This window comes from Chiloscyllium plagiosum, chromosome 24, assembly GCF_004010195.1.
Source record: "Chiloscyllium plagiosum isolate BGI_BamShark_2017 chromosome 24, ASM401019v2, whole genome shotgun sequence".
Taxonomy (NCBI): Eukaryota; Metazoa; Chordata; class Chondrichthyes; order Orectolobiformes; family Hemiscylliidae; genus Chiloscyllium; species Chiloscyllium plagiosum.
In genome coordinates, this window is record NC_057733.1 from 44,459,835 (window position 1) to 44,485,675 (window position 25,841).

At 40.0% G+C, this 25,841-nt stretch overlaps 1 protein-coding gene across 6 annotated transcripts in view; it reads left to right on the plus strand.

Annotated features, from left to right (window-relative positions):
* The first annotated feature begins 4,265 nt into the window (after positions 1–4,265).
* Positions 4,266–25,841, plus strand: part of LOC122562231 (E3 ubiquitin-protein ligase rnf213-alpha-like) — a 185,504-nt gene continuing 163,928 nt past the window's right edge. The window contains exons 1-6 of one of the 6 annotated variants that reach the window (XM_043714952.1): positions 4,841–5,145; positions 5,670–5,795; positions 15,527–15,765; positions 19,562–19,712; positions 19,830–20,212; positions 23,593–24,216. In XM_043714952.1, the coding sequence (XP_043570887.1) occupies positions 4,989–5,145; positions 5,670–5,795; positions 15,527–15,765; positions 19,562–19,712; positions 19,830–20,212; positions 23,593–24,216 (1,680 nt within the window). In that variant the 5' untranslated portion in view covers positions 4,841–4,988. Of the gene's footprint in view, positions 4,426–4,837; positions 5,146–5,226; positions 5,308–5,669; positions 5,796–15,526; positions 15,766–19,561; positions 20,213–23,592; positions 24,217–25,841 lie in introns of those variants that run through there. The other 5 variants (XM_043714953.1, XM_043714951.1, XM_043714954.1 and 2 more) reach the window with 5 other exon arrangements.

The following is a 25,841-nucleotide window of genomic DNA, read 5'->3' on the forward strand; positions in this document are numbered from 1 at the left end:
TAATCTTCCACACCCCCACAGTCTGCATTGTGGAGCTGGATGAGATGTGTTCCTATTTCCTCTTCCAGAAGGTGCAGAGGGAGAGCTCTGAGATCAGCAGTTTGCTGAAACCTATTGGTCTTCCAGAGCAGGGAGTTGACCTTGACCAGGTATTGCAGACTGGCACATTCCAAAGTCCACATGCTGTGGAATGCATAAATGCTTGGGGCAGCTGCTGCATAGGCACAGTGGAGAAAGACTACTGTCTAAGGTCTTTCAGTCAAAGCACAAGGGTGGTCTTCAGTTAACAGACTTTCCCAGTGCCTTCAATATATGCATATATATATCCATCTTACAAAAGTAAAAAAATACTTTGGGTTTTTTTGTTTTCTACATGCAAAGACTGAACAGAATTGAACTCTCCATTAATGTCAGCAAAATGAAGGAGCTGGTCATTAGTTTCAGGAAACAGAGTGGAGGGCATGTCCCTGTCTGCTTCAACTGTGCTGAAGTGGAGATGGTCAGGAGCATCAATTTCCTGGAAGTAATGATCAGCTGTCCTGATTCACCCACGTTAATGCTATATTCAAGAGAGCACAACAATGCCTCAATTCCTCAGAAGGCTGAGGAAATTCAGCAAGTCCATAAAAGCTTTTAACAATTGTCATAAATGCACCATAGAAAGCATCCGATCTGGATATGTTAAGGTTTGGTATGGCAATTGCTCTGCCCAAGACCACAAGAAATTCCAGAGTTGTGAACACAGCCCAGACCATCATGCTGCTAAGATTTCTTAGCAAAATTAGAAACAACACTGAAAGACAACCCACTCACATAAGAAACCCAGCAGACCATCAGATGGGCAATCACACCAACATTAAGCAGGAAAAAGGAAGGAAACACACTCAATACACAGGAAAGGAACGCACTAGAAAGACTAAAAAAAGATAAAAACATTATTATCCTACCTGCAGACAAAGGATGCTTGACAGTCATTTTAAATCAAAGAGACCACATTGAGAAAACAAATGCACTACTTGCTGATACCAACACTTACCAACAAGTGGCGACAGACCCAACCCGCACTTAGAGAACCAAATCAGAGCCCTACTCAAAAAACTTCAGATAGCTGGAGAAATAAATAAGACCGACTTCCAAAAAATGAAAGCAGATGGATCCAACACACCACGCTTCTATAGATTACACAAAATTCACAAACCAGGAGCCCCCCTCAGACCCATACTCTCACACCAACTTACATACTGGCCAAGGAACTACACGAAAGACTACAACACTGAGTAGAAGACTCATGCCACTCTATCTACTCCACCCAAGAATTCCTGAAGACCAAAGACACCAAGATAGAAGAGGATGAATTAATGGTCTCCTTTGACAGAACAGCCCTGGTCACATCCATCAACCTGGCCAAGGAAACTTTGAATACATTATTAGATGAAGCAAAGACACATACACCAAACACCACCAACTTCATCAGCAAGGACAGTATCGGCAAGTTAGTGGACCAATGCCTTACCACCCACTTCAATTTCAACAACAAAACCTACAGACAAACCAACAGACCACCCATGGGATCGCAGATATCAGGATTCTTAGCAGAGGCAGAAATGCAGAGATTCGAACAAACAGCTCTGCCAACCATCCAACCCAAACTTTAGGTCCACTACATGGATGACATCTTTGTCATCACTAAACAAAACAAATTAGAGGGAACCTTCGAGGCCATCAATAATACCCATACTGGCATAACATTCACTAGAGGAGGAAAACAACAATAAACTGCCATTCCTAGAAGCCGCAGTAGAGCGAACAGCCAATGGGGAACTTCAAACCAGCGTCCACAGGAAAACAACACATAAGGACCAAATATTGAACTACAGAAGCAATCATCTCAACATCCACCAACAAAGCTGCATTAGAACATTATTTCAATGAGCCATCACACACTGCAGCACAGAGGAGCTACAAAGAGCAGAGGAAAATCACCTATACTGTGTATTCAAAAAGAACGGGTTCCCAATGAACACAGTCCGCCGATTTCTGAGCAACAAACCCAAACAAGCAGACAAAAAAGATCCAGAAAGCCTAGCCACTCTCCCCTACACCACAGGAAATGTCATCACCAACCCAAGGAAACCCAAACATATAAATAGAAAGTGGGCTTCAGTCGGAGGCTCACTGAAGATGTTACCTAGTATAGTGATGAAACGTCTGAAAATAAACCTTCCAGCTCAGCGAGCAAACTTACATCCAGAACCTCAACCTGAGCCACAAATCTTCTCAAAATTCAGAAAAGATTTACAAGGATGTTGCCAGGGTTCGAGTGTTTATGCTATAGGGATAGGCTGAATAGACAGGGGTTATTTTTGCTGAAGCATTGGACGCTGAGGGGTGACCTTACAGAGATTTATAAAACCATGAGGGGCACGGATAAGGTAAATAGACAAGGTTTTTTCCCAGGGTGGGGGGATCCAAAATTGGATGGCAGAGGTGAGAGGAAATGATTTAAAAGGGTCCAATGCAGCAATCTTTTCATGCGGAGAGTGATGAGTATATGGAATGGGCTGGCAGAGTAAGTGGCGGAGGCTGGTACAATTATAATATTTAAAAAGCATCTAGATGGACATATGATTAGGAAGGCTTTAGAGGGAAATGGGTCCCTCTAAACGGGAAATGGGACTAGATTTATTTAGGATATCTGGTCAGCATGGATGAGTTGGCCCTGACATGCTAGAGTTATACAGCACAGAAACAGACTATGTCTTTAAAGCAGCCAATATAATCAAAAACCTCTCCCACCTTGGATGTACTGTCTTCTATCTTCTTCCATCAGGAGGTTTGAACATACAACAATTTCAAGAACAGCTTCTTCCCCACTATTATTAGACTTTTGAATGGATCTCTCAAATTTTAATGTTGATCTCTCTGTGCACTATCTTTGCAGCTGCAACACTGTATTATGCACTCTGTTCCATTACCCTGATGCATCTTGAATGGTAATGACCTGCCTGTACAGCACGCAAAACAATACTTTTCACTTTATCAAAGTACATGTGACAATATTGAATGAAATGTACATACATAAAGCTTTATTTTAATGAATAAAGTATATTATTGAATAAAAAGTTTCTCCAGCACTGTTTGTATTTCAGACTCCCACCATCTGCAATGTATTGCTTTTATCTCTTACTTCATTAAAGTTGATCAACCCACTTGACGACTTTAGTAGTCATGCTACCAACAGACAACCTACTGAGAGATCGAATCATGTTTGACAGATTATGAGCAAATCTCGTCCCACGTATACTTTGAGTGGAACTTCCAAATGTGGTCGAGTTAAATCGGTGGAGTGGATGTGTATAAAAGCATACTGAAGAAGTGTCATTTTTTAAAAAATTGCAAAAGTATACTCTATTCATAGAAGGAAATCTTTATGTAGATACAGTTAATGAAGGTGCTCAGATCTTCTGCCTTTACTTGCAGAGCAGAAGATAAACATTGGGGTTCAGCATTCTCTATATTTACAATTAAACTCTTGTCATTTAGAAGAGGCATCAGGGAGGGTCCAATTATTAGGTGGACCAATGTCTTTCTCCACTGCACCTTGGCGGCAGCTGCCCCAGGGTTTCGTTTTTCCTTCAGCATAGTCCTGGACCTTGGAGTGTGCCAGTCTGCAACACTTGGTTAGAGTCAACTCTTTTGACTGGAAGAGCAGCAGGTTTTGGGCAGACCAAAGAGCGTCTTTCACCGAGTTCTCCAGATGCAGTGGATGTTTATTTTAGTGTGCATCCCAGGGAACAGCCCTTAAAGCACAGAGTCCTGCATCATGGAACTGCTCAGGACGAACCTCAAGGAAAACCACTGCATTTCTCTCCAGACTTCCTTTGCAAAGGCACATCCCAGAAGGAGATGTGTGACAGTCTGGTCCCCTCTGCAGCATATGGAGAAGAGTCATACTGGACTCAAAAGTTAAAACTGTTTTTCATTCCACAGACTTTGAGTTTCTCCAGCACTTTGTGTTTCAGGATGTGTGTGATTTGTGCAACACATCTCTGAATGATCGTTCTAGTTCATAAGTATTGTGGACAGTGTACAGAATACATTTCTTGAAATCAAAACCCTGTCAGTGGCAAAGATGGAATTTCCCCCGTCTTTTCCTCTGGGAAGGTTGTCTTTAACAGGGACAAATAATCCTGTTTTGCTTTACAGCTACGCCCGATTGATTTTCAAGAAGTGATGTTCGGAAAGTGCAAAATGAAAGTGAAATCGGCATTTACTGTTAAAACGAAACTTATCGAGTGATGCAGTCACTGAGCGGCCAGAGCTGCAGCGAGTGAGAAAAATGCGATAGGACTCGATGCGGGACGTGAGAGCTGCAACTTTGTCAAGTGGTTTGTAACAGGGACACTGGACTTGCAGCAGCCATGGGTAGGTAGAGGTTTTTTTTCCACCCCGTATAATGAAACACAAAGTGTTGGAGAAACTGAGCGGAAGGAAGGTTCCGTTTCGAGTCCGGTATGATGTTGTCACAGATGCTGCCAGACTTTCTCCAGAAACTTTCTAGATTTCAGATTATAGAACGCCTAAAATGTGGAAGAAGGCCATTTGGCCCATCGAATCCACATCACCCCTCCGAAGAGCATCCCAACCAGACCCAAACCCCACCCCCCAACTCTGCATTTCTCCGGGCTAATCCACCTCCCTGGACACCATGTGCAATTTAGCTTGGCCAATCATCCAGGTAACCTGCACATCCTTGGACTTTGAGAGGTACCCCGGGTCCTTGGTGCTGTGACGCAGCACAACTAACCATTGAGCCACCGTGACGCCCCCAGCATTTTGCTTTTATTTTAGATTCTTTAATATGCTTTGCACGAATGATTTAGTCGCAAAGTCAATCTAATAACATCGGCACCCGCTGTGACCAGAACTCATAACAGCTTCGCTTGCGCAGTCTCGGCTTCTTCTCCACGGCCACCCCGCGCCTGCGCATGACACCGGCCCTGAGGAGGATCGACGACCCGATGGCTAGTAGACTAGCGCGCATGCGTATCACTCTCCTCATCGCCGCGCGAGAACCCTGCAGGTGTCGCCCAGCTACTCTGCGCCTGCGCTGTGCCCGCTCCTTTCGGGGAGAGGAATGCGCAGGTGTGTAGTCGGGGTAACGATGCGCCTGCGCACCGTGGTGCGCGATCTGGAGGAGCTGGTGTATGTGTGCGCGCGCGCGCGCGCGCTGTGTCTTCCGTTCCCTCCACCTGCTGGCGGCTCAGCATCTTTCCCGGCGCCGTCTTATTTGTCGTGGTTATTTGGGTGTGTCTGTTAGACAAGTTCCTCCGAGTTGTTGTTCTCCCTCACCCCGGTGGCGAACTGAGGTGGGCGGTTGCTCCCGGCCTCAGGTTCGGTCTGACACTGGGCGGTTTCTGGCTGCAGTAGTTCACGAAAGAGAGCAAGGCCCTCCTCTCCCTCTCCCCCTCAAACACACACTTAGTTTATGCAAAGAGAGCGATCTTAGTAAATAAATAACGTATTCATTCAGGTAATCTTTGAAAGGGGAATCAGTGCTCGGCGAGTAGTGTGACTGTGTCAGGAGTTCTCCTGCTGATGGCCGGTGTTATTTCGGGATGAGGCTGGAGTTCTTGTTGGTTCTCACCCTTTGCTCTTGCGCCTAACAGAGGAGGAGATGGATACCGAACGGGTGAAGATGAAATGTCACAGTTGTGGTCACATTACTAAAGAGAAAGCTCCCAAATTCTGCAGCCAGTGTGGAACCAGACTGGTAGAAAGCATTGTGGAGGCTGGTAAGGATCGAGATAGGGAGCAATTCGATTGAAAGCTGTTGAAATTGATTGTTTTGGCCCAGTTATTGCTTGTTTCCAAATCCCTCCATACTGGTACCTGAAACCTCTAATCTCAATAAAGCTCTCCAATCAATCTCCTCCATTCAGAAACTCCTTAAGTGGTTTCCCAGATTGTGTTGTAATGTGTTAATGTAGAAAACATGGAAAATAGGAGCAATTGTAGGCCATTCAGCTCTTGAGTCTGCTCTGCTATTCACTATTTTAAAAACTGATCATCCAACTCTACCCAATTCCTGTTTTCTCTGCCATACACTTTGATCCCTTAAGCCTTAGGAACTATATCTAACTCCTTCAAAACATTGAATGTTTACCCTTGATTTGTTTCTGTGGCAGAGAATTCCATGGGATTACTGCTCTCTGGGTGAATAAATTTCTTCATCTCTGCCCTAAATGGCCTGTTCTTAGAATGTGACTCCTGATCTGGATCCCCAGTCAATGGGGACATCAGGTTAGAATTTTATAGGTTTCTATGAGATCCTCCCTTATTCATTTAAAGTTCAATGAATATAGTTCTAATCGGTCCAGTCTGTCTTCATATGTCCTGCTATCCCAGGAATCATTGTACTCCCTTCATAGCAGGAACATTCCAAGATAAGGAGACCAAAACTGCACACATTGCTCAAGGTGTGGTCTCACTAAGGCCCTGTACAACTGCAGAAAGATGTCTCTGTTCCTGTATTCAAATTCTCTTGCTATGAAGACCAACATACTATTTAGATAAAACACAGAACTATGGATTCTGGAAATCTGAAATCAACAAGAACAGAAATTGTTGGAGGAATTCAGTCACTGACAGCATCTGTGGAAAGAAAAAGGAGTTAATGTTTCAAGTCCAGTGATCCTTGTTCAGAACTTCCTGAATAGTTTTGAAGAAGAGTTAGTGGAGTTGAAACATTAATTCTGTTTCTCTCCACAGATGCTGCCAGATCCGCTGGGCCTCTCTTAAAATTTGTTTGTTCCAACATTCCATTTGCTTTCTTTACCACCTGCTGCACCTAATTTTCACTTTCAGTTATAAGGTCACCCAGGTCTTATTGCACCTGCTCCTCTTCCAATCTATTTCCATTCAGATAATACTCTCTGCATATGTTTTTGCTGCCAATATGGATAACCTCACATTTATCCACATTACACTTCATCTGCCATGTGTTTGACCATTCGCTCAACGTCCAAATCACACTGATGCATCTGTGCGTCCTCATATTTCAGCTTCCCCAACTCAGCTTTGTGTCATTTGCAAATGTGGTGATATTACATACAGTTTCTTCATCTAAGTATCAATATACATGAATAGCTGGAGTCCAAGCTGACCCCTGCACGATCCCTCTAGTCATTGGCTGTCACTTGTAAAATGACTAATTTCTACTGTTTGTTTTCTGCTTGCCAAGCAGCTCATTACCCATGTCAGTACATTACCCTAAGCCCATGCACTTTAATTTTACATCTCTTACTCTTACTAGGGACCTTATCAAAAGCCTTCTTTTGCGATTTCAAATTTGTGTTCATAATCTCTGAGGCAGCAATGCTTAACTCTCGATCTGGTGTGATGGCACTTTCAAGTATCAGAGTTAGTTCACAATGGGACGTATCTACCTTATTACTGCCTTCTGTGTCCTTGTGGAAAATCTTGCTGTATAATATTCCAATGAAATGCCTTTGGAAGTGTTGTATTAACGTTTTAATGTAAATTTTTGTTAATTGACCTCTTTGTGCCCAATAATCCTTCAGGATATCTGCACCTATTGCACATCCTTGACTTGAGCCACTGTACCATTAGTAATCATGCTTTCAGCTGCCCTCTCTTAACTTCTGGAAATTTATTCCATCCAAGACTTAAAATCTACCTTTAACTAAGCTATCGATTATTTGCCATATTATAATCTTATGCAGCTCGCTGTCAAAGATTGCTTTAAAAAGCATCTATGAAGTGCCTTGAGACATTTTTTAATACTAAAGGCGCTGAAAAATTAAGTTATTGTTGACTTAGACTTGCTTTTTTTTTACACTGAAGAGGTTTAAAAAGCTGCTTTGCTAAAACATAGCGACTGTAGTTTATTTTGGTAAAGCTGTCCCATGGTAGATAATGGTAAAGCTGTCCCATGGTAGAATTAGCCCATTCATTTGGGACAAAAGCAAGATATTGCGCATTATGAAAATTGGGGAAAAATCTCAAAAAATCCTGACATCATCTTTGGAGAGAGAAACAATTAACCTTTCAATTCTGTGATCTTTCATCGTAATTGGGATAATTTAGAAATCTGTGGGGGTAAAAATGGATGAGCAGCAATTTCTGGCCTTGCCGGTGACATTGATATCTCATGAAAGAAATTAGATAAAAAGTGTTTTGAGTAAGTGAAACTAGGAGGGTGACAGAAAGAACAAAAGAGAAGTTGATAGTATGAAAACCGAGACCAGTGGAACAGAAAATTACTTCATAAGTGCCAGTCTGAAGCTAGTTATACTAGAACAGAGAAAATTCTTTTGAGGGTCATGTGGCATTTGTGGAGAGAATGAGTTAACTTTTCAGGCTAGTGAAATTTTGATGAAAGCTCATTGACCTGAAATGTTAATATATACTCTGTCCCGCTGAATATTTCCTTTTTTATTTTATTTCATATTTCTAGCATCTGTAGTATTTTTCTTCCTTAAATCTTTTGAGGTTGGGCTGAATCCATATTGGATCATTGGTTTTGCAATAACGCTTTGACAATGTACTCAGAGATTGAACAAGGAATGCACTTTGCATTACAGTCGGTTCTGCTGTAACACATGTTTCTTGAACACAAATTGGTTTTAACGCGATTGAAGAATTTAGCCTGTTATTTGTAGAACACAAACTTTCCTTACCTCTTGGCTATAACGTGGTTCCAGCCCCATTAACTTATATTGGTTCTGATATTAGGCGACAGTCCTGTTTTCACGCTATCGCGCAATACCACCCCATCTAAACAAATGGGGCCGAAATCACGTTATAGGTAAGGAAAATTTGCATTCTACAAATAACAGTCGAAATTCTTCAATCATGTTAAAGCCAATTCACGTTGAAGAAACATGTTATAGCAGAACCGACTGTAATGCAAGAGGATTCTTTGTTCAATCTCTGGGTACATTGTCAGTTTAATTGGCTATTTGTGAAAACAGTTTGTGGACAATAAAGGATGGGTGCTCGTAATGACAGAGCTCTGAGCTGAGAGCTTTTTCCAAGTTTTAAAACAAAAAGTGAGAAAGTAATATTTTTTAAAACAAATTGCCAAGATTGAAGAAGTATAAAAGAAAAGATTGTTTTTTGTTGATTAGTTACAAGTCAGAAGCTCATTTAGTTGATGCCATTATGGAATCTAATTATAGCGATTTCAATAAATAAACTACATAAAGAACAATGCAACTGTATCAACAGCTATCTATGTAAGATGGTAAGAAACAGGAACAAGAGTATGCCATCTGGCTCCTCAAGCCTGCCTTGCAATTTAACTAGACCATGGCTGATTTGCTTCTGGCTTCAACTGCTCTTGTGCCAGCTTCTCATTGCCCTTAACTCTCTGATCATTTTAAAATAAAATTACCTTCTACTTAAATACTTTCAATGATCAGGTGCACAAATGGAGTGAAATTCCAGATATTAATTACTCTCTTGAAGAAGAAATTCCTTCACATCTCAATTTTAACTGTGTCCCCTTATTCTATAATTATGTCCCCTAGTTTGAGTTTGAAATATTTTTTCAAAACTTATCATGCAAGTTTCCTCACATTCTGTATGTTTAAATAAGGTTACCCCTCATTCTTAGGAAATCCAATTAATAAAGGCCTAACCTGTTTAGCCATTCTTGATAAGTCAGCCCTGGAATCATCTTAATGAATCTCTTTTTAACTATAGTCCACTCCTCCAGTGTTGAATCTGGAAAGACTTTGGATCATAAATCTGCTTTTTTCCTCAAATTTATCACTTCCCCTTTACAATTCACTTTTTCCTACAGTCATAGAATCCCTATGGCATAGAAACAGGCCATTTGGCACATCAAGTCTAAAACCGACCCTCTGAAGAGCATCCTATCCAGACCCTTCCTAACCCAGTTAACCCCACCCCTCTCCATTTCTCATGATTAATCCACCTAACCAATACATCTTTGGATTGTGGGAGGAAACCCATGCTGACACGGGAGATTGTGCAGACCCCATGCAGAAAGTTGACTAAGGGTGAAATCAAAATGGGGTCCCTGGCATGTGAGGCAGCAGTGCTAACCACTGTGCCACCCCAGTTCTTCTGAGTAACTATATTACCCCTATTTTGTGAACAAAAAGCAATCAATAGAATTAAGAAACAAGGTAACTGGTCTTGTCCATAATCTACTTTTACTTCACAACAAATTCAGTGCAGTGAGAAAATGCAATATTGCTCTTTGCCTAAGTTCTTTTTAACAGAATCTAGTTCAAATAGAAGAAATTAAACAAATCTTTCAAAACTTAATATCACAGGAAGCCAGTGTAAATGTCAAGGACAAGGACCAACTCTGGTTGACAGAAATGTCAAATATGTTTCTGGTAGTAATCAGCCATTTTAAAGTTAAGACTCTCCTAGCACAAATAAACCTTATTTTTTGTTGTAAAGATAGATTGAGTTTAGTTATTCACCTGTTCAGTTAAACTTTGAAATCATTGTCATTTGCTGTGACAATATATCCCATTCAGCACTACTTTATTTATCTCTCAGTATTTGAATGCTAGCCACTAGTTAGGTGGACTTTGTATAGCAAGTTAATAAATTTGTTGGCATCTTGAAAATCCTCCAAGTCCTTGATTTATTGGATTAATGCCATGAACAGTTTGTTGACGTGTATTAAAAGTCTATTCTTACCTAATGTCTCCTTGATGTCATATTTTGTTCACAAGGCTCACGTGGACTCCCTTGACATTGCATCACATTAAAAGTGCTAGATGAAAACAAGATTTTGTTGTGTTGTGTATTAGCCTATTTCTTCTTATTGTCATTTTTGCTTCTGTCACTATTCATTCTGCCACACTTTTTATGTTGTCATAAATTTCTAACTCATTTATTGCCTGTTTCTGGTGTTCACCGCAAGAGGGAAAAGCTGCATGATCACCTTATCAAACTGTTTCATAATCTTAAAAGATCTTTATCAGGGCATCCCCCTGGGATGACTTTCTCCAGGAAATAAATGACAGCCTATACAATATTCCCTAATAGGACAAACCTCTCAGTTTATGCACCATTTTAGATATTTTTTGTTTGCGCTTTGTCCAGTGCTGCTCACATTACTCCCAAGAGTGATCAAATTAAAGTTCAATACAAATTGAATATAATTTAACTGATTTTCAATTCTATCTATTTAAAAATGAATCCTAATACATTTCTTGCTTTTTTGCATTTTCTTATTGGTGGTTGAGGTCGAAACTGTAAGTAATTGCAAGAAACTAGGATTGGTGGATGAAGGGATGTAGGAACCTGGGAGGTAATTTACACTTGCATTTCCAGAGACCTCTGTCCATTTTATAGATTTATTTCTCAAAGGGTTTGTGATTTTATTCTTCCTACCAAAATACACTGTATCCCACTTATCCATATTGAGGTTCATTTCTCAATTGTATGTCCATTCTTAAAAGTTTATTAATGTATTCTTTATGGCTACAATTCTTTGTATCAGCTACACCTCTGTAATTGTGGTGTGTTTAAATATGGGATTCGCACTTCTGATTCTGAGTTTAATGGTGAGCAACAGTGGTCCCAACATTGATCCTTGTGGGCCATAATTTGAACATTTTGTCAATGTGAATAGCTACCTTGAGTTTCTATCATGTTTCAGTGTTGCAGTTAGATTGCTATCTAATCCGCTACTTGTTCCCTGAAACCATATCTCCTGACCATAGTCTCTGTCTTGACTAGCACTAAGTAAGTCCTAGTTGAATCTCCAGTAGAAGTAGAGCTGTGACATTTCTGACTTTGCTTTCTCATTATTGGCTGAAAGTAGAATGATGTTCTTTGAGCCACAACTTGACAGTTTTGGTGTGGATCAAAATATGTAGCTGTATGTTTTTCCAGTTGTAATCCAACTGTGTTTGCTCTTTTTTCCCCACTTGTTTATTAACAACTCGTTTTCAAGATGGATGCATCTTCCTCTTGCCTCTGGTTTTTGTCAGGATGTCAGAGTCATGGTAAAGCTTTACGTAAATGCTAGTCCTTCATTCTTCAACCCTTGTGCCTTTTAGAGTTATAGTAGGGAAATCTTGTTTAGATTATTGAAAATTTTGTAGAATCCCTGCAGTGTGGAAACCAGTCAATTAGCCGCTCAAGTACATACTGCCTCTTCAAAGAGCAGTCTACCCAAAAAACCGTAACCCTGCAATTCCCATGCCTAATCTACCTAGCCATACATTCCTGGAAATTTAACATTGCCAATCCACCTATTGTGCACATCTTTACACTGTGGAAGAAAACCCGAGTACCTGGAGACAACTCTCTCAGTCACAGGGAGAGGGTTGATGTGGGGTTTGCACAGTCGCCCGAGGCTGGAATTGAACTGAGCTCCTGGCATTGTGAGGCAGCAGTGCTAGCCGTTGTGCAACTCTCATCTTTCAGCCCAGTGTGATATCCATGCTAGTTTTTATGCTCCATGTAAGCCTTCTCTCAACTCTTCATCCTGCTCCGTCACACCAACTTTTTAGTTCTTTGTCTCACATGCACTTATCAAGTTTTCCTTTAAATGCGTTTATACTATTTTCCTCAACTACTTTATAATTCCACGGCTGTTTAAGTAAATGAGTGTTCATAGATTGTCTGTTGCTTATATTGTTAAACTAGCGAAACGCTTTAGATTTTTCAAAAGGCAACATCTATACTTCAACCCTATCAAACTTCATCATTTTAAGATCTCATTTCGGATCACTTCCCAGACTTTCCAAGAGGCTATTTTCGGGAGAGGGGTGGGGTGGTGAGGGTAAATGGATGACAATGACCAAAGTTATTATACTGAGAAACTATTTTGGCACAACCTACAACAAAATTTCAAATCCTTAACATGAATACCTGAAATATAAGCACGAGTAGGCCATTCAGACTTTCAAGGGGGACGAGAGTGTGATGCTAGAAAAGCACAGCAGGTCAAGTAGCATCCTGAGGAGCAGGAGAGTCAATGTTTTGGGCATAAGCCTTTCATCATTCAGACTTTCTCGCCAGTTGTATCATTCACCATGATCATAGCTGATCATTCAACTCAGACTTGTACAGCACAGAAACAGACCTTTTGATCTAACTCATCTGTACCAATCAGATATTCTAAACTGATCTAGCCCCATTTGCCAGCATTTGACCCACATCCCTCTAAAGCCTTCCCTAATCATATACCCATCCAAATAGCTTTTAAATGTTGTAACTGTACCCAACTTCTCCACCACCTCCGGCAGGTTGTTCCATAAACACATCACCTATTGTGTGAAAACGTTGCCCCTGTAGTCCCTTTTATATCTTTCCCCTCTCACCTTAAATCTCTGCCCTCTAGTTTTAGACTCCCCTACCCTGGGGCAAGAAACCTTGGCTCTTTCCCCCTCATGATTTTATAAACTTCTACAACAAGGTCACCCCTTAACCTCAACTTAGTAGCCTGTCCTGTTTATCACCCATATCCTTTGATAACTAGTCCCAAGTGCTATAGCCAACTTCTTGAAATCAGATAGTGGTTTGGCCTCAACTGCTTTTTCTGGTAGCGAATTCCATAAGCTCACTACTCTCTCAGTGAAGAAATTTCTCCTCGCCTCAATTCTAAATGGTTTATCCCATATCCTTAGACCCCTGGTTCTAGATTCCTATGTCATCAGGAATATCCTTCCTACATCTACCCTGTCTAGTCCTCTTAGAATTTTATAGGTTTCTATGAGATCCGTTGTCATTCTTCTGTACTCCAGTAATATATTCCTAAATTGGAGAGGCAATGATCTAGTTATTGCTAGCCTATTAATCCAGAAACTCAGCTAATATTCTGGTGACCTGGGTTTGAATCCCACCACAGCGGGTGGTGGAATTTGAATTCATTAAATAAAAATTTGAAATTAAGTGTCTACTGAAGACCATAAAACTTGCTGATTGTCAGAAAAACCCATCCTGTTAATTAATATCCTTAAGGGATGGAAATGTGTTATCTTCACCTGCATTGGCCTACAAGTGAGACCCACAGCAATATGGTTTATTTTCAGCTGCACTCTGAAATGGCCTAGTCAGCCACTCAGTTCAAGGTCAGTTTGGGAGACAACAAATGCTTGCCAGTGAGTGACATCCATGTACCATGGATGAGTACAAAACAACTGATGCAATCTTTCCTCATATTAGCCCTATCACTCCAGGAATCTGTCTGGTAAATCTTTGCTACACTCCCTCAATAGCAAGAACACCTTCCATCAGATAAGGAGACCAAAACGGCACATGATATTCCAGATGTGGTCTTATCAAGGCACCATAATTGCAGCATGACAATCTTGCACCTGTACTCAAATCCTCTTGCTGTGAAGGCCAAAATGCTATTTGCCTCCTTTTATGTTTGCTGTACCTATACACTTATCTTTAGCAACTAGTGTACAAGGACACCCAGGTCTCTCTGCTCACACCCCTTTCTCAATTTGTAGCCATTCGCATAATCCTTCACCTTGCATTTTGCTTCCAAAGTGGATAGCCTCACATTTATCGATGTTAAATGACATCTGCCATGCATTTCCTCACACACTCAGCTTATCCAAATTACTTTGAAGCATCTCTGCTCACCATCCTTCCAGTTTTGTGTCATATGAAAATTTAGACATATTACATTTAGTTTCCTCATCTAAATCTGTAATATATATATTGTGAACAGCTGGGGTCCTACTACTAGTTCCTGCTGTATTCCACTGGTCACTTTCTGCCATTCAAGAAAATGATCTGTTTCTTTCTTCCAAGATTCCTGCCTGCCAGCCAGCCAGTTTTCTATCCATATCACTACACTACCTGTATTCCATGAGCTTTTATTTTGCACACTAATCTCTTAACTAGAACTCTGTTGAATGTGTTCTGCAAGTGCAAATAAACCACATCCACTGGTTCCCTTTCATCTGCTCTGAGTTACATCCTTGAAGAATTTCAGTAGATTTGTTAAGCGTGATTTCCCTTTTATAAATTGATGCTGACTCTGTCCAATCCTGCTGCTGAAGAACAAATTATTGGGAAATTCAAATTCAAATAGGTATAAACAAATAGGTTTATTACTTTAGCAAAGGTATGTTGAGAATTATCCTATAGTGGTAGCAAATTATATTTGATTGTGAATATGGTTTTAAAGTCTAATATAATTGAAAGTTAATCAACGTTTTTTGTTACGACTTCAAACAATCATGTTTGCATGTTCACTCTGTCTGGCAACTGACACACAGTCGTTGTTCTGCCTGATTTTATGGGCCCAGGTGATCTCTTGTTGGAGAGCATCAGTTTGATTCTAGGCATACAGGTTAGCTAAAATCTTGAATTTCTAAAAGATCAATAACATATCTTGTGTCAGTGGAAGCAAATTCTTGTCATCAAGCTCCTATATTAAAATTCTTTATTGGAGCATTATTGATATTTAACTCTGAATGAGAGGTCTTCTTTTCTTTACGATGTGGACTTATATTGGTAATTATTTTTCATTATTCACCTAAAGCAATGCCCCGAATTAGTGGGAAGACTGAAGCTGAAACTACAGATTTATCAATGCCTATGGATGTAGACCTGGAACTGTGTTCCACTTCCAATACGGCCACGGAAAGTGAAATGTCCTCGCTAGAACCAGAGGCTCCTCCTTGTAAGTTGCAGTGTGGCCAAAACTCTGACTTGATGGCCATTTCAGAAAAAGAAAGCAAAACGTCTGAGTGTTCACGAAAAGGGAGCTCAAATAAAAACGTAAGTCAGTTAAGTTCACAACAATATTTGCAATTTCTGAAGTAGTGTTGCAGATAATGTTGTAGTCACTTGTGGGAATGCTTTTGCTGGGCCAGCATTTATTATCTATTTATTATTGCCCTTGAGAATGTGGTGCGTTTTTGAGCACTGTAAGTGGTGTTGACCTACAATGCAGTTAGGAAGGAATTTCAGGATTCTGATCTAATGACATTGGTGATATATTTCCAAGTCAGGGTTAAGCGTGATTTCCTTTTTATAAATTGATGCTGACTCTGTCCAATCCTGCTGCTGAATAACAAATTATTGGGAAATTCAATAGATGCCAGGCAAAATCAGAGTCCTCAATATAGCATGTGAGACTTCAGATCATGGAATAGTCACAGCACAGAAGAAGACCATTTAGCCTGTTGTGTCTATGTTAAAATGAGGAGTCTAGAAAAGTTAGATTGTTCTCTTCAGAGCAGTGTAAGAAATTTAATATTAATTCTAATGGTTTTGGTAGACTAGGCAAGAAGATGTTTCCATTTGCATGAGTTGGTAACTCAGGTCTAAAGCAATTGCGAAAGAAAAGTTTTCTTTATCATAGAGGCTTATCTTTTAGGTTATACTTGAAATTAAAGAACATTCTTTGGATCAAATGCAGCTCATCTGCTTTCATCCAGGTTTTTGTTTTCTCAAAGTTGACCTTTCTAATGCCCTCCTGGCTAGCCTGTTATCCTCTCCCTTCATAAATGTGAACTCATCCAAAGCTCTGCTGCCTTTAACTTGACTTGTACCAAGTTGCCTAACCCACTTGCTTTATAACCTAAATTGGTTCATAGTTAAACAACACCTCAAACAAGGATGAAAATATTAAATTCATATCTTAGCATGACATCACACTCAGTATTTTTTTTTCACTTTCTGATACATCTGTGATAACCACTTGATGCTATACATTTGACGAGATGGAATCAATTTGGTTTGGGTCCACTCATTTTTTTTATAAAATGGTATGTACGTTCTTTTTGTCCCCAACTTGGGACACCACTTCATATTTTCTCTGTATACGGTCTCACCCCAGTCTAATCTGCCTCTACAGCCTTGTCATTTGCTCTTGATCAAACTTTTATGCAATTTTACCTGTACCCGATTTGACTGTGGAGCAAGCCCATATTTAGTGTAAGAATGACTAGGTAATTTTATGGAAATGACTGATAATTTGCTTTCATCATGCTGTTCACTTCAATTACCACCCCAGTTGAGTTTTCCCAATGAAATGCAAAGGTTCTAAAATAAAATATAAATTTGAATAACAAAAGAATAATAATGACTTGTGCTTAAGACATTGATTAAAATCTCTCGTAAAAGGCTAGCAGCGATATTCATGTGGAATATAGAGAAGTTCAAACATACTTGTTTTCAAATTTAATTAGTTATGAGTTTATCTTGAAGCAAAGCAAGAGGTATTGGAATAAAGATTAGAAATGCTCGAACTGTTTAGGAGGTCAGAGAGCATCTGAGGAGAAAGAAACAATTAACATTTCAGGTAATGGATTTTGCATTTAGAATGCAACAACAAATTCACCCAGCTTTCACTAACATCTGGAAAGTTCATGCCACACAATAGCTATGTGATCCTGGTGTATCCAATGTGTTGAAATTTTCAGCTTGTTATTTTCAGATAACATTGGAATAAATGGTCAGTTCAGGTGCAGTAAATCGCAGGTACAGTTAAAATAAATATCCAAGTTTGAGGAGTTAACTAATTTGTTTCTGTTCCAGTGAACAGACATGCAATAAAGTGCTCAGCCACTTTGATGATGGTAACATTTCATCACTAAACAAGAGTGATTAATCTGGATGAAAGTTTGCTCGCTGAGCTGGAAGGTTCATTTTCAGACGTTTCATCACCATACTAGGTAACTACATCAGCGAGCCTCCGGTGAAGCACTGGTGTTAGTGACCTGCTTTCTGTTTGTGTTTAGGTTTCCTTGGGTTGGTGGCATCATTTCCTGTCATTTCCAGTGGTGATGTCATCTCCTGTTCTTTTTTCTCAGAGGTTGGTAAACGGAGTCCGAGTCAACGTGTTTGCCGATAGAGTTCCAATTGGAATGCTATGCTTCTAGGAGTAACTTTGTTACAGTTCTCGAACAAACGGCTCTGCCAAACATCCAACCCAAACTTTGGGTCCACTGCATGGATGACACCTTTGTCATCACTAAACGAAACAAATTAGAGGAAACCTTCAAGACTGTCAATAATATCCTTACTGGCATAAAATTCACTAAAGACAATCACAGAATCCCTACAGAGTGGAAAAAGGCCAACAAGTCCACACCAACCCTCCAAAGAGTATCCCACCCAAACCCATGTCCCATTACTCTACATTTACCTCTGAATAATGCACCTAACCTACATGTCCCTGAACATGATGGACAATTTAGCATGGTTAATTAACCTAACCTGTACATCTTTGGATTGTGGGAGGAAACTGGAGCAACACAAGGAAACCCATGCAGACATGGTCAATTAACCTAACCTGCACATCTTTGGATTGTGGGAGGAATCTGGAGCAACTGAAGGAAACCCACGCAGACATGGGGAGAATGTGCAAACTCCACACTGACAGTCACCCGAGGCTGGAATCGAACCCGGGACACTGGTGCTGTGAGGCAGCAGTTCTAACCACTGAGCCACCGAGGGAAACAACAACAAACTGCCATTCCTAGATGTCACAATAGAACGAACAGCCAATGGGGAACTTCAAACAACACTTTTGGATCAAATACTGAACTACAGAAGCAATCATCCCAACACCCACAAATAAAGCTGCATTAGAACATTATTTCAATGAGCCACCACATACTGCAGCACACAGGAACTACAAAGAGCAGAGAAAAATCACCTATACAGTGTATTCAAAAAGAACTCATACCCAATGAACACATTCTGCAGATTACTCAGCAACAAACCTGAACCAGTGTACAAAATACGCCCAGGAACCCTAGCCACTCTCCCCTACATCACCGACATCTCTAAAATGACTGCCAGACTACTCAGACCTCTTGGCATCGTGGTAGCCCACAAACCCACCAACGCACTAAAACAGCAGCTAATGAACTTGAAAGATCCTATACAGACAACAAGCAAAACTAATGTTATTTACAAGATACCTTGCAAGAATTGTAACAAACACTACATTGGACAAACATGCAGAAAACTATCCATCCGGATACATGAACATCAACAAGCCACAAAAAGACATGACCCACTCTCAGTCGTATCCTTGCATACAGATGAGGAAGGACACTACTTCGACAAGGACAACACATCTATCCTAGGACAAGCCAAACAGAGTCATGCATGAGAATTCCTAGAAGCTTGGCATTCCAACCAAAATTCTATCAACAAACATATTGACATGGACCCCATTTACCACCCGCTGAGAAAAAAAACAGGAACTGACATCACTACAGGAAATGACGTCACCAACCCAAGGAAACCTAAACTTAAATAAAAAGCGGGTCACTAATACCAGAGCTTCACTAGAGGCTCACTGATGATGTTACCTAATACGGTGATGAAACGTCTGAAAATGAACCTTTCAGTTCAGCGAGCAAATTACATCCAGAACCTCAACCTGAGCTACAACTTTTCTGGAAAACAGGAGTGATTAATTTTCTCAAGTATGGTTTAGAAATGGCCTGTATATCTATGGAGCATTATATTTTAACAGTTGTTTGGCAAAAGTTGAATAATGGTATTTATTGCTATTGTTCATGTGGTCTAATTCTGATATGTTTTGTTAATGCAGAAAAAAAGGAAAAAGAAACCAAAAAAGTTGAATGCAGCTGAGATGGAGTCCTCTACTCCTCAGCTCAGGCACTTGAGCAAAAGTGAACAGAAGGACATTGAAACTGAACTACACAATAAAGTTGGCAATCAAACTGAACAATCCACTGTTGGTAATGAAACTAGTGGTTACGTTTGTAGCAATGATTTGATCAATGACCAAAACTCTTCTTGTGATATTATTAATCTGCAGGTTGCTGCAGCTGATGAACATCCTCCTAACTCAACAGGTATTGAGGAAGTTCCGGCTAGTTGTGATCCAGTTGGAAATCTGGTAAATCCAGACATTGTTACATTCCAAAGTGACATTGTATCTGGTAAGAACAAGAATGGTGCAGTCCACTCTATTACTGAGAGTGATCTGCTTCACCCAAACAAGAGTGACAAATCAGCCTATGAAATGAATGAAGGATCATTAATCACTGAGAAATTGAGCAGCAGGAAAGATGGCACTCAACCTGGAAGAGGACGTACTCCAGACAAAGCTGAATCAACATTGACTAGTGCTGTCAGTAAGCAACTTCATGCAGCTGACAGTGACTTAAGTAATTCTGTTGAAGGAAATAATAATCAGTATGGCATGAAGAAAGAAAAAGACATTCTGCTTACTCAGGTTATAATTTATTCTTATTTTTATTTATGAAAATAAACTATTTTAAGACTATCTTGAAATTAAAAAAAATTGTCATTTTAAATCAATAGTAATAACCTAAATGATCTTGGCATCCAAAACTGTTGAAAAGCCAGATATTTTGCATGATATAATACTCCCCAATGGCTAGTTGAGAAAGGAATTTCTATGTATCCAAATCATTTAAAAAAATTATTTTTAATACTTTATCCCCACTAACCCCTTTTAAGGCTAGGTACTTGGACGCTGATGTGCATCTGAAGAAATCGGTTGGCTCCATAAGCATATTTGAGCTGAGGATCTTTCTACTGGAATTAGTTATATTAAATAACACAAAGTGCTGATAACACTCAATAGGTCTGCAGCATCAATGGAGTGAGAAACTGAGTCCAGGTATCAGGTCAAAGACTTCAAAAGAAAGCTGGCACTGATGCTAGCTGGTTCATTTGAACGATTTTGATTTTTAGATGTATCCAAATAGCTCCATGGATTATATTTTTTTTTTAACAAAGCTAGAAATTTGAAACAGCAAAGAAATTGATAGCAGGTCACTCAGCATCTGTGGAAAGTATTAGCTAAAATTTCAGAATTAGTTAATATATCACATGTAACTTGTTGACAAAAATTAAAATGATAAAGCAATGAATAGAATCAGAACTCTCATTAGCCTTGAAACAAGGAGGAGGCTTGTCACAGACTTCGTGGAAATACCTTGTGCAGGGAGCTTTTTTTTAACATGTTGCATTGCAACTGTCACATGGTTCCGGCTCGTGATTAAACTCTCCTACTCTGACCATCTGCCTTAGGCATTTCAGAAAGATTTATAGATTGGCAGTCAATCTGCTAGACCTTGCCATAAGCACACCTCTTATAGCCATTTAGTCCTGGAATGGTACTCTAACTTGGAGCATTTGGATTAGAGAGAAATTCATTGCAACATATGCTAACTGACCACACTTTTTGTTTTGGGTTAAACTAAAGTGAATTCAAAGAAAATGATAACAGGAAGTAATAACCAAGTCCTTTTGGTTTAATTGAGAAATGAGATACTTTGTTCAGAGATGGGAGATAAACGTATTTAATTTAGAAATCAGCATCCTGGGATTTTGGTATCTGAGTTTGAAAGCTACATTTTTATTTTTAAAAAATCAATTTCCTGGAAAGATTAACAGTAGTGAGCAACTGCAAAGAAAACAACCATGTTTTCTGGTGTGGATTCGTTGTCATTATTAGATTAGATTACTTACAGCGTGGAAACAGGCCCTTCGGCCTAACAAGTCCACACCAACCCGCCAAAGCGCACCCACCCAGACCCATTCCCTTACATTTACCTTTGCACCTAACACTACGGACAATTTAGCAGGCCAGTTCACCTAACCTGTGCATTTTTGGACTGTGGGAGGAAACTGGAGCACCCAGAGGAAACCCACGCAAACACAGGGAGATTGTGCAAACTCCATACAGTCAGTCACCTGAGACGGGAATTGAACCCGGGTCTCTGGCGCTGTGAGGCAGCAGTGCTAACCACTGTGCCACCGTGCTGCCCACATCCTTTGTTGCATAATTTCTCTATAGGATTATAGAACATTTTTAAGCTGTTTTGGGATGTGGATGTTGCTGACAAAGCTAATTTATTGCCCATTCTTGGTTGAACTCATGTACGTGGAATTCCTGCAGCCCATGTCCCACAGTGTAGGATTTGTGTCATTGGGTTCAGTTGACCAGATTGAGTGTTTACAGAAAAATGAGGGGGTGTGTCTAATTATCACAATTAATAAAGGTGACAGGAAAGAAATATGATAATACATTTTATATAAAACAGGACTGGATATTTAGGCACTCGAGTAGTTTTACTAATGTTTCTCCACTTGTTAAATTGGTTTATCTATATTATACCCAGCGGAGCGAAGTTAGCTTATCTAAGTTCAGAAAGCAATTAGAAGGGTCTTCTTGTGGTGCAGTGGTAGAATCCCTACCCCTGCCCCAAGAAGTCCGGGTTCAAGTCCCACCTGTTAAAGAGGCGTGTAATAACATTTCTGAACAGGTTGATTAGCAAAATAGGTCAATTAGGACTAACACTTGTTTTCATGCCTACAGTTATGGTGGGAACAATAGTTGAGTTTCTTGCTCCTAATTGCTTTCTAGGAATCCGTGCAACATATTTGGCTGCAGCAAGAGCAGAATCAACCTACACTGAAATATTTCTCAATGTTGAATTGTATGTCACCTCTCAATGTTGGGAATTATACATAGAAATGGGAAAAACTATTCTGGAGTTTGTGCGATTTTAAAATTTTCTTAATTTTTAATACCATGAATGAATCATTTTAACCCTAAATGTTTGGTTTGAGAGAATCACTTAGTGCAAATTAACAGAAATCAGATTGATTTTTGGATACAGTGAACATGTATGATGGAAAGACCTACTTAATGTATTCCTCACCAATCTGCAGATGCATCTGTTCTTAACTGAGCCAGCCTCTTACTTGCTCATGTAGCCAATGTATTCATCTAGTTGAGTTTCTGGTCAGTGGTAATCCTGAGATGTTTATAGTGGGGGATTCAGTAATGAAACAGGAAACATTAAAGAAACAGATTATTTTCTGTACAGTTCTGATTAATGAGGGCTGATCTCATTGAAGTATACAACATTTCTACAGAGTTTGATAGCACAAATGCAAATATGATATTTTCCCATTTGGAAGACATAGAATAAATAGAAAAGATATAGAACAAGTTAGTGGTAGGACATTTAGGACAGAGCTGAACAAGGATTTCTTCACTCTGTTTTTGGGCAGGGAGGGAGGTGCGTGGGGCAGAGTGGGAGCAAGTCTCTACCCTAGAGTGCTGGGGAGGCTTAGTCATTGACTATATTCAATACACAGATTGGTAGATTTCTAAGTATTTATGATATCAAATGATACAAGGGGTTAGTGCAGAAAAATAGTGTGGAGTCAGGTCAGCCGTGATCTGGTTGAAGGGCAGAACTGACTTGATAGTCCAAACACCCAATTATCCTCCTATTTTCAGTGCTTCTGTGTTTTAAAAGATACAGTGAAGTGATGGATTGAAGATTACTTACAATATTGTTGGATTTTATAAGGCCCTTTTTGTGATGGCAACATTTCTGCACTAAACAGGAGCTATCCACATTTTATAAGTATCATTTAGCAATATGTTTTATTGCTCTGAAATGTTCTAAACTAAAAATATTTAACTTGAGAGGAAATTAAATCTTTGCAGCTGTATGATCATTGAGAGATAGAGCTTTAAAATGTAAAGCATATGTATTTGCTTTGATATTGGTGTTCCTGTCTATCTTTCACATGGTCTGATTCTGATATCTTCTAATATTTACACAGAAAAATAAAAAAAGGCAGTCAAATAATTTAAGTGCAGCTGTTCAAAGTAAAGAGATTTCTTCTGCTCGACAATCTGAAAATTTGTATTCAGGCAATGAACACGACATAGAAGAATTCAACAAAGTTGGCATTGAGGCCAGGAGCTACTCTACCAGTGATGATTTGACTAGTGACCTAAACTCTGATAGTGATATTGCTGATCTGCAGATTGCAGTAGGTGATAGACATTCTCCCAGTTCAACAAGTATGGTAAAATCTCTGCTCCGTCGTGATCCAATCAGCGATCAGGTAAATACAGGCCTTGCAGCATCCAAAGGTGCCATTATAACTTCAAAGAAGATGGATGGTGGCATCCAATCTGTGGCTGACAGTGACCTTTGCTCAAAGAACAGCAACAAATCAGCCTATTTAATAGATAATGGACTTTCCACAACTGAGAAACTGAGCAGTGGAAAAGATATTGAACTTGGAAGAGGAGATGAATTGGGTAAATCTGGAGCAGCAGTTGCTCATACTGATAGTGAGCTACTTGATTCAGCGGACAGCAACTTGAATAATTCTGTTAAAGAACAAACTAAGGAGCAATACAGCATGACAAAGGAAGAGGACATCCCATACACAAAGGTTATAATTTTACTATAATATGTAGAAATAAGCAGCTTATGACTATTTAGTTTCTAAAACAAAATGAATGTTTTACATGTATTTGGAAAGGCAAGATTAGGAATAGTCAACATGGCTTTGTGTGTGGGAAATAGTGTCTCACTAACTTGATGGGAGTTGTTTGAAGAAGTAACAAAGGATTGATGAGGGGAGAGCAGTGGACGTGATCTTTGGTAAGGTGTTCGACAGGTTTCTCATGGTTGACTGGTTAGCAAATTTAGATCACATGGAATACAAGGAGAACAAGCTATTTGGATACAGAACTGGCTTGAAGATAGAAGACAGAGGGTGATGGGGAAGGATTGCTTTTCAGACTGGAAGCCTGTGCCCAGTGGTGTGCCACAAGGATTAGTGCTGGGTCCACTGCTTTTTGTCATTTATATAAATGATTTAGATGTAAACATAGGAGGTGTGGTTAGTAACTTTGCAGATGGCACCAAAAATGGAGGTGTAGGCGACAGCAAAGAAGGTTACCTCAAAGTACAATGGGATCTTGATCAGATAAGCTGAGGACTGGTAGATGGAGTTTAATTTAGATAAATGTGAGGTGCTGCATTTTGGAAAGGCATATAGGGAAGGATTTATACAGTACATCACTTAGGCCATTATTGGAATACTGCACGCAGTTCTGGTCTCCCTGGTACAGGGAGGATGTTGTGAAACTTGAAAGAGTTCAGAAAAGATTTACAAGGACATTGTCAGGATTGGAGAGTTTGAGCTGTGGGAAGAAGCTGAATAGATTGGGGCTATTTTCCATGGAGTATCAGAGACTGAGGGGTGATCTTACAGAGAATCATGAAATCATGAGATGCATGGATTGGGTAAATAGAAAAGGGTTTTTCCCTGGGGTGGGGGAATCCAAAACTGAAGAGCATAGATTTAAGGTAAGAGGGGGGAGTTTTAAAAGGGACCTAAGAGGCAACGTTTTCACAGAGAGTGGTGCATGTATGGAATGAGCTGTCAGAAAAAGTGGTGGAGGTTGGAGAAGTGATTGCTGGGCCTCTTGCTGAGATATTTGTATCATCGATAGTCACAGGTGAGGTGCCGGAAGACTGGAGGTTGGCAAACATGGTGCCACTGTTTAAGAAGGGCGGTAAAGACAAGCCAGGGAGCTATAGACTGCTGAGCCTGACCTCAGTGGTGGGCAAGTTGTTGGAAGGAATCCTGAGGGACAGGATGTACATGTATTTGGAAAGGCAAGGACTGATTCGGGATAGTCAACATTGCTTTGTACGTGGGAAATCATGTCTCACAAACTTGGTTGAGTTTTTTGAAGAAGTAACAAAGAAGATTGATGTGGGCACAGCAGTAGATGTGATCTATATGGACTTCATTAAGGCGTTCGACAAGGTTCCCCATGGGAGACTGATTAGCAAGGTTAGATCTCATGGAATACAGGGAGAACTAGCCATTTGGATACAGAACTGGCTCAAAGGTAGAAGACAGAGGGTGGTGGTGGAGGGTTTTTTTTCAGACTGGAGGCCTGTGAAGGTGGCGTTTGGTATGCTTTCCTTTATTGGTCAGAGTATTGGTCAGAGTACAGGGGTTGGGAGGTCATGTTGCGGCTGTACAGGACATTGGTTAGG